Genomic DNA, 8930 nt, shown 5'->3' with positions numbered 1-8930 from the left:
CGTCTACACTGCCGAGAGCGGCTTAGCTAACAAGCATCTGATTGTGCAGATTATGCATGTTCCACAGAGGATTACAGAGACCGAAATGAACAAGTTGGCCTCTCACCACCGAAATCCCACATCAGCATGACAAAAGAAAGAGAGTCACGCACAGTGAGGGCAAAGCTAAATCTGAAACAGTGGATCAAATACTGTAGGACAAGTTGCAGTCAGCTGCATATTCGAAGAAAAAGCCCTCATCCTAAATGTCACTTTGTTTTCGTCAGCCTCTGGATTCCCATCGCGCGGACTCCCCGTGCCTGATAACCCCACAGGTTATCCTCTTCTCTATATCTCGACAACCTTGTCCTAAGATTTAATGCAGGGCACGGCTGCTTCTAAGGTCTTTTAAAGACAGAGTCACATTTAAATGAGACGGAGAAATGCATAGGCTATTTTCTCTACCTGGCAGGGTGTCATTTGGATTGATGTTTGGCTCATATTCTAACAACACATTTCAGGCTGTGCACTCTTGTAGCCTACTGTGTGTATTCTTAGCCTAGGGCAGGCAGAAGTATCTTCCTGACACTTCTGACACTTTTAAAGCAATCCAAAGCTATTTAAAATCATCTCACTGTGTGAAGTAACAAAAGCTCAATGACAGGCCAAGGCCTAATTCAAAATTCAATTTTTGTGCTTTCTCCTCCCCACAATAGAAATACATAATTTCTCTCCACGGTTGTTTGGAGAGCTCTAGTGCATTGGGGAGAAAATGGCATTCTTTTGTTAATGTGTGTCTCTCTCTGTTTCTTGAGAGGAGAAGATTGAACGACTTATATAGGTCACATTGTATTAATCTAGCCGGCTATCCTCATAAATGCACTCTAAATTAAACATGTAATATTAAAATCCCGTTCATTGCTCATTTGCTCAATAATGTAGAGTCAGTAGACTGAGAATGACTTCTCACTGAAATAACAATCCTGGTGGGCATTAAATTACTGGGATTGGTCTGGATACTAACACTATACAAATGAGACGTTCTATATCAGTCTGATAGAATGTCAGCGTGATGATTCAAGCATCCAGCAAACTGAACACTTATCAGTCACGCTTTATTTTAGGCAAAAGGACCCTTTCATTAATCAGCCATAATGAGATCTGTACGTATTCTAATAATTAATAACCCAGACGTTCTCAGAATCACTCAGAGCTACATGTAATATTGTCAATTATCTGTCTGGATGATTCTGTGGCAAGTCATGCAGACTTGTTGGGGTTTGGGGACACGGCTGGGTTGCAAATGAATGTTTTATAACAAAGAGTATCTTTAGATCGGATCAATGAGATGTCTGCCTCTCTCCTGCATGGAGATTCTCTAAAACAAAGCGGGAGGCTGACATTCAATAAAGCACAATATATCCATCTGATGCCATTGAAGCAGAATGATGGGTTCCATGTGACATTTCAACATTGTCATACTACCACCCCGCCATATCTTCATGTAATCTGTTGGCGTCAAACCATTGTGAACGCCGCCGGACTAGATAGCATTGGACAGCAGTCTGAGCCTCATTTTGATGTCCACAGTCGGGCAGAACAGTAAATACCTCCCAGGCTGTATAGAAATAATAAGGTGCATGGATGAATGGCTCTGTGACGGGGTTATATCAAAGGAAGAGATTTCTGTAAGGTGCAGCGAGCAGCCAGTGCTGACGTTTTTTTGATCAGATGATTAGAGCCAGTTGTTACTTACCTCTCCAGGTTTGCTTTGAGGGAAATGAGGGTGCTGAGATTACGGGTCAAAACAGAGCCTCGTCCCCCTCGCTGCACATGTGGGTACGCGTGTGTGTGTGTGTGTGTGTGTGTTTGTGTGAGAGAGAGGGGAAGAAAGAGAGGGAGGGAGTGTTTGTGCATGCATTAAAAAGACAAGAGAGAGGTCCTTGAGGCAACCTGCACATCTTTTATCACATCTTTAATTAATTGAAGCCCATAATAGAAGCTGCTGCAATTCCACTGAATAGACACAGTTGAATGGAAAACAGGTGGGGATGAGGAGATACTCTTATGTTCCCTCGCTACAAGGTTTTTTTTTTTTTTATAATTTCTCCCCAGCCATTTCGCTGTCATCTGCATACACAACATATCTGCAGTTATTGTCAATCTCTGCTTGGAGTATGAAAGACATTACTGTGGGGGGGGGGGGGGGGAAGCATCTCACAAAGGTTTGCTGTTGCACCCGAGGGTGTGAGTAATAGACGCTCACTTTGATCTTTGTATTCCCCTTCCATTCTCCTCCACCTCCTCTTCTCAGGTTTTTGCTCGTCCCTTGAGGCCCGCGCGGAGAGAGCGCCATGGTCTCCTTGTGGTTCTCCGGACTCGCCGTGGCCCTCCTGGCCCTCCTCCCGCTACCGGCCCTGGGATGCCCGTCCGGCTGCCGCTGCTACAGCCTCACGGTGGAGTGCGGCTCCCTGGGGCTCAAAGAAATCCCGCAGGGCGTCCCCTCTGCCATTCAGGTCAGTCGGAGAATCGACTGCTTCCGTACGAGGAGTCAAGGCACCGCCGGTGTATCGGCGACTGCTCCGCACGTGTCAGTCATTTTGTATCACTTGACTTCCTCTCACCGAGCAGATCCATTCTTATTACCCGAAATGATTGTGGTTAATCAACTCGCCGTGACCCTCTTTGATGTAAGCCTGAGGGAAGGGCTGTGATATTTGCCGTGTAATCATTCATCCTTCCTGGGAAAGTGGCTCTCGCACACCCACTGATCATCTGTTGAGAAGACGTTAAACATTAGACCATCTTTTTCTCCAGGGGTCAGGCCCCCAACGTTACTGCGGCTCATGAATATTAATGAAAACCATGTCCCGCATAAATTGTTCCATTAACCTCAATCACCAGCTCTATCCCGTCAATCACTCTCCACCTCGTGGCTCGTCTTTTCGTCTTTGAAAGCATCACCAAAGAAAGCATATTACCAATCAAGCCGACGATCATGCATTATGGATCAAACACAAAAACCACTGAGCACAGCTGCAATCACTCAAATGTTGCCTGCCACTCAGCAACATTTTTTTGTTCCTGACAAGATCTCTGATTTATGCGGCATTTGGAAAGACAATTGAACCACAGAAAAACTGCACAACCTACCTACATTGTCACAGAGTCATTATTATCACGCTTCTAAACTGTGTTTGTATTGCTTACATTTACATATGTCATTTACATAGGTAATTTGCATATGTCATTTGGTGAATGCTTTCATCCAAAGCTCCACACAGTCCACACATAAGTGCAGATATTTTTAAGGCTGGCCTCAGTGTTAAAGGATAATTTTGGCGGTTTTGGGTAGAAAATGGGTAGAAAATTGTCTCAACACTGCCATAGGTACGATATATACCTAGCAGAGAATATTAACTCCCGAGTCAGTTGTCGGTTGAAACCGAGCTCCGTCACTAGGCCTCTTGCTGCTAACAATGAGTCCAAATGGGGTTTGTCAAAATATCTCAGTGGATAGTCTTCTCCCACACTCTACCCGGCTGCCATGTGCAATTGTTTACAGTCTGACTCGACTGTCCACAAAACTAGATCATGCTGCCATGCACACACTTTCACCCCACAACAGTCTGTGCTGCAGTTTCCTGATTAGTCAAAGGAATTGTGTCATGTTTACTCTCAATTCCCCATGGAGCCTACACATTTTTTTAGAGATATTTTGACAAACCCCATTTGAATTCATTGTTAACAGCAAGAGGCAACGGAGCTCTCCATTTTAACCAATAGCCGATTCGGGAGCCAGTATTCTCTGTGGGTCCAAATACTACAGGTATGTAAGAGACAAATTATATACAGGTCCAAAATTGCTGAACTTATCCTTTAATCTAACCTCTTCCTATGGCAGTGCTGAGACAATTTTCTACCCATTGAGCACAACACTGCTACAAACCACACCCACTTTCTTGTATAAAACCGAACACCTATGCAAACAATAAAAATCCCCTTATTTGAGTTTCTAATGCAGTCTATTTGTTACCTGTATGCTCATTTCATTCTCCATCTGCCCCCCCCAAGACTATCTTCCTCCAGGACAATGCTGTAGTCCAGATCCGTCTCCAGGACCTGTCTCGTCTGGGCCGCCTCCATTACCTTTACCTCCAGAACAACAGCATCTCGGCCCTGGAGCCCGGGGCCTTCCTCAGCCAGGGGGAGCTGCTAGAGCTGGCCCTCAATGGCAACCTCATCCACCTGGTCACCCCAGACATGTTTCGGGGTCTGGAGCACCTCCGGATCCTCTACCTGGCCGGCAACCAGATCACCCGAGTCCAGGATTACACCTTCAGGGGACTCCAGGTTGGTGGGGGTTAGGGTGGTTATAGGGATGGATGGATGGATGGATGGATGGATGGATGAATAGGTAATGGTGATGATGATAAATCTTGTTGAAATCACATCTGGAATTGGTAAACACTAAATTTGGTTTCTTTTTCCAAAAGCAATAATTAGATTCATAATTTTTGGTGTATTGGAAAAACCTCAGCTTTTGCTATTCCTACTTATGCATTAATTATCCAATTACTCACACTTTGGGCTGCCTGCCTTTTTCATATGCTAAGTTGGTTTCATGAGGATTAGTCATATTTGCTCAAAATTGCCTTGTAGAATTTTTGTTCGGATGATATGGAGTGACACCTACAGATGTGGCTCTAATTCATGACAAGGTGTCTGCCTAATCCCTACCGCACAGTACTACAGTACAGTCTGAGTCAGCTGGAACCGATTCCACCTCTCTTTCCTTTTGACATTTTTTCTTCCTCCGCCTTCCTCCCTTGCACTTCACTTATTTTTCCTCCTCTACTTTCTTCTGTCTGCAGCGTCTCCAGGAACTCCACCTGCAGGAGAACAGCATAGAGCTGCTAGCGGAGCAGGCTCTGTCGGGCTTGTCGTCTCTGGCCCTGCTGGACCTCAGCAGGAACCACCTCCGCACCCTGGGAGCCTCGTCCCTCAAACCCCTCGTCAGCCTGCAGGTGCTCCGAGTCACAGGTAGGCGGACTAGTAGGAGGGATTTTCCACCTGGAGCAGAAATCCTAGAAATGCGTTTAGTTATATAAGCTCTTTGGTGAATGATTTTATTCAAAGTGCCTTACGGTACTGAAAAGGCTTCCATTTTTAGCGTGGACGGGCCCAGTGAACAACAGACCTCTAACCCCTTGCAGTGTTAGTGCCATGTTCTTCCCAGTGAGCATGACAGGACCACATTTCTATGGAGAAGACATGTAATGACAAGATGAAAAGGCGCTGTCAGGACATTAGCCACAAACACAGAAATTCTAACAGTAAAGGTCAAACTGATACAGTCATGTCAAGTCTGATCAAGTTTAATTGTATAGCAATTAATCAAAGTTACAGGCTCACATGCCCACGTTTTAACATAATAAATGAAAAATGACACCACCCAAACTTAGACCCTCAGTGAGAACGAGGAAGAACTCCCACGAAAACCTCATTAGGACAAAAACATGGAAGAAACTTAGAAGAGTGGGCAAACGAAGATTAAATATTGAAAGCAAAGTGGAACATAAACAAAATACACAGAATAAAACAAAAGAGAATATGAACGCTGTGTACATCATTTTTTTTCTTGCCTAGACTCAGTTCTGTTTACCTCCTGTTCCCCTGCTTCCCTTGTTTGGCCCCATTATCCCTCACTCATCTTTCTTATCACTCCTGTCCTCCAGAGAACCCATGGCGCTGTGACTGTGCTCTGGGCTGGCTCAGAACCTGGATCAGCGAGGAGGGCCAACGTCTGCTGAGCTCTGCCGAACAGCGCCGGCTGATGTGCTCTGAGCCGCCTCGCCTCTCCCACCTCAGCCTGGTGGAGGTGGCTGCCAACAGTCTGGTTTGCATCCCCCCTGTGGTGCAGCTGGAGCCCAGCCACCTGACTGTACGCCTGGGGGAGAGCCTCCGCGTCTCCTGCCAAGCCTCGGGCTACCCTCAACCTCAGGTAACCTGGAGGAAGGCTTCCCACGGTAAGGCCCAGCTATCGCCCCGAGGCCTGGTCCAGGAGCTGGGCCCCAACGGGGAGCTGTTCAGGCCCGGGGCCGGAGGAGTGGTGACAGCTCAGCCCAGTGGCGGAGGAAGCAAGGGAGGAGGTGTCGGAGGAATTCGCGGACTTGTGCGCGGGACCGAGGAGGGTGGCGAGCGGGACAGCTTTGACCCGGACACGGGCAGCGGCATGCTGTTCCTCAGCAACGTGACGGTAGCGCACGCCGGGCGTTACGAGTGCGAGGCCTGGAACCCCGGCGGTGTGGCCAGGGTGACCTTTCACCTGGCCGTCAACATGTCCTCTTCCTCGTCCTCGTCCCAGTTCTGGCCTCGTTTGAACTCGAACTCCCTTTCGCCCTCCTCGTCAAACGCCTTCTACCACCCGGAAGTCCTGGATGTGAGCCAGGAGCCCCTGTATGAGCAAGAGAGCATGGACTTCAACGCTCTGGGCCCCGCCACGCAGACCGCCATCGCCGTGGGGATCTCCTTGCTGGCACTCACCGCTCTTCTTCTCCTGATCATGATCTACACCCGCCACCAGCAGCGGCGGAAAGAAGAGGGCGGCTCCTACTGCACCAGCAAGGAAGAAAGCATCCTCTACGTGAACGACTACTCCGACGGACCCACCACCTTCGCCCAGCTGGAGGAGTACCGCGACGACCACGGCCATGAGATGTACGTACTCAACCGCGCAAAGCCTGTCCTGGGGTCCGCTTCCAGCAGGTGTCCCATGATGAGCGGGTACGGCCAGCAGAAGGGCATGAAGGAGGCTCTCCTGGACCACGAAATGGTGCAGACACTGACCAGGTCGGGGGGGATGGGGCTTCGCAGGAACCCAGCAGAGGGAGGAGAGGGACCCCTAACAACAGACCCCGAGGAACTCTTCATCAATCAGAGTCTCCTGTTCGGGACACAGGTTGCCTATGAGATCCACTGCTAAGGGGCCTTGATTTTATTCCAACAATTCTAAAACATTAAGTTGATGGACTTGATTAAAGACGCTATGAATTAAACATACAAGAAGAGGAAATCACCTTGGAGCATTGATTAGAAGCATTCATTTGTGGTGTTGTCTTCGATGGCAAAAGAGGGGAGAGCTGTTAAATGCAGTCGATGTGGGACAGAGGGTCATTAGGAAAAACTTGGACCACAACAATCTTCCCGGAGGCCTCCATCTGATTGATTGTTTGATATAAAAATGGGACAAAGGGATTGAACACTGATCAATAAAGGGAAAAAAACAAATGAACCATACCTTATCTTTCTATCTAAAACCAGACTTCCTTTGAAAAGAAATATACATGGCTAATCTTGTCAGAAATGATTGGTTTGACTGGATCCTCAAAAAAACAAAAGGCCAAAATTACAGCACATGCAGGCAAATAACTGAATATGGAGATTGTGATTCATGTTTTGTACTTTGTTTTTGTTTTTAGGTTTTGTGTTTTGTCTGTGTATTGTGCAATTATAATGAAACTTGATTTTCACTGTGAAGTGCAGTTGGTTTTGTTTTTGTGGACCATGTTCCAAATCCCATTAGAATTTGCCCTAAACCAATCTCCTTATACTGAAACGGCATTGTTATTACCCATATGTGAGTGGGTGTGGGTGGGTGGATTTGTTTGAAGGGGTTCATTTTGAATGCAGCAGCAAGTTCGTTTTTTTTAAGCATTTCAACCATTCCGATGTATTCCTTGATGTTAATATGCTATGTTTTTCTCCCACTTGTTTGTTGCAACACTAGAACAATGAATATACATTTCCATGTCTGACTAAATCTAATGTTTGGTGGAATGAATTCCTGTAACAGTCTGTAACAACCATTCTGATGTCATGTCAGTGTCACACATTTTGTCTTCGGTTTCTAAATAATAAAATGTATTTTAAATGAAGTGATGCTTCTATGTTTGCGAGGTCCACGGGTCAGGATATGACACTTCAACTGATTATGCAGTTGTATAATCAGTTGTTATGCTGATTATACAGTGTACTACAGTGTACTGTATTGGGACTCTCAAAGTCCTCTTTTTCTGCCCTCCATCCTGTAAGATAGCGAGGTGTTTTCTGAAGAGAGATTGTGGCTTTCAGTCAGTGTGAAGAGATCAGTCTGTAAGATTTCCATGGCTCATATATTCTTTCTTCTTCTCCTCTACTTCCCAGCACTGAAAAATAAGGCATACTTTCAGAGATAGCTGTTGACTGAGATAAAAGAATGTATTTGGAAATGTGTTTTTTAGTAATAATCTGTGCATCATAGCAGGAATGAGACTCTCATTGATTCTAATTCTAAAAGAAAAAGTCAATATTCTTCTAAAATTACAGCTATTTCACTTTGTATGGCCATACCCCATCACCCACTGTTTTAACTGCCTTACTTATTTCTTGGCAAATCAATAAGAAACACAGCTGAAAGACATTTCCCCCACCATTTCAAAAAAATTAATGTTATCCAATTTGTTGCCTTTTGTAGGAACAAATGTGGCATCACTGAAATGCCAAATATGTAAAATGGAATAAAAACACACAAGTTGGTGACAAGTAATACAGAGTAGTATGTAACAATAAATAAGGATTAATTACAACTTCCATACAAATGTAGCCACACATGATTAGTGTAATTAGAGGAAGTAACATATAACAACTGCTATGTTCCCATGTTACTTCTTTATATGAGCATACACACTACATAATTCATTAGCTTTATAATTACCAGTGGCTACCAGAGAGCTAATGAATACATAAACTGTGACATAATAATAAATTAAAGTCAGTGTCGTTCTTGATTCGTTGATAAGTGCTTAATCACTTATCACCATATTACTTAATAATGACTAAGAGGTAGTGAGTAGCTAACTCATATATCAATTAGTGGTTAATCAATGATTAATTAACTATGTAATTAAACA

General features: G+C 45.2%; 1 protein-coding gene across 1 annotated transcript; it reads left to right on the top strand.

Moving 5' to 3' along the window:
• Positions 1-2333: 2333 nt before the first annotated feature.
• On the top strand, positions 2334-6964 carry lrrc24 (leucine rich repeat containing 24). Its single transcript, XM_071537408.1, has 4 exons — positions 2334-2495; positions 4054-4332; positions 4854-5022; positions 5718-6964. The coding sequence occupies exons 1-4, from the start codon at positions 2334-2336 to the stop codon at positions 6962-6964; spliced, it is 1857 nt and encodes a 618-aa protein (XP_071393509.1).
• Positions 6965-8930: the final 1966 nt, after the last annotated feature.

The sequence above is a fragment of the Centroberyx affinis genome, unplaced genomic scaffold (assembly GCF_046629955.1).
Source record: "Centroberyx affinis isolate AG114_WGS23_722 - 3 ecotype Tasmania unplaced genomic scaffold, CSIRO-AGI_Caff_v1 ptg003040l_1, whole genome shotgun sequence".
Lineage (NCBI taxonomy): Eukaryota > Metazoa > Chordata > Actinopteri > Beryciformes > Berycidae > Centroberyx > Centroberyx affinis.
This window is presented reverse-complemented; position numbering and strand designations above follow the sequence as displayed.

Coding starts and splice junctions, on each gene's coding strand:
- lrrc24 (XM_071537408.1), top strand. CDS start 2,334: ATGGTCTCCTTGTGGTTCTCCGGACTCGCCGTGGCCCTCCTGGCCCTC. Junction 2,496..4,053: donor GCGTCCCCTCTGCCATTCAG/GTCAGTCGGAGA, acceptor GCCCCCCCCAAG/ACTATCTTCCTCCAGGACAA. Junction 4,333..4,853: donor ACACCTTCAGGGGACTCCAG/GTTGGTGGGGGT, acceptor TTCTGTCTGCAG/CGTCTCCAGGAACTCCACCT.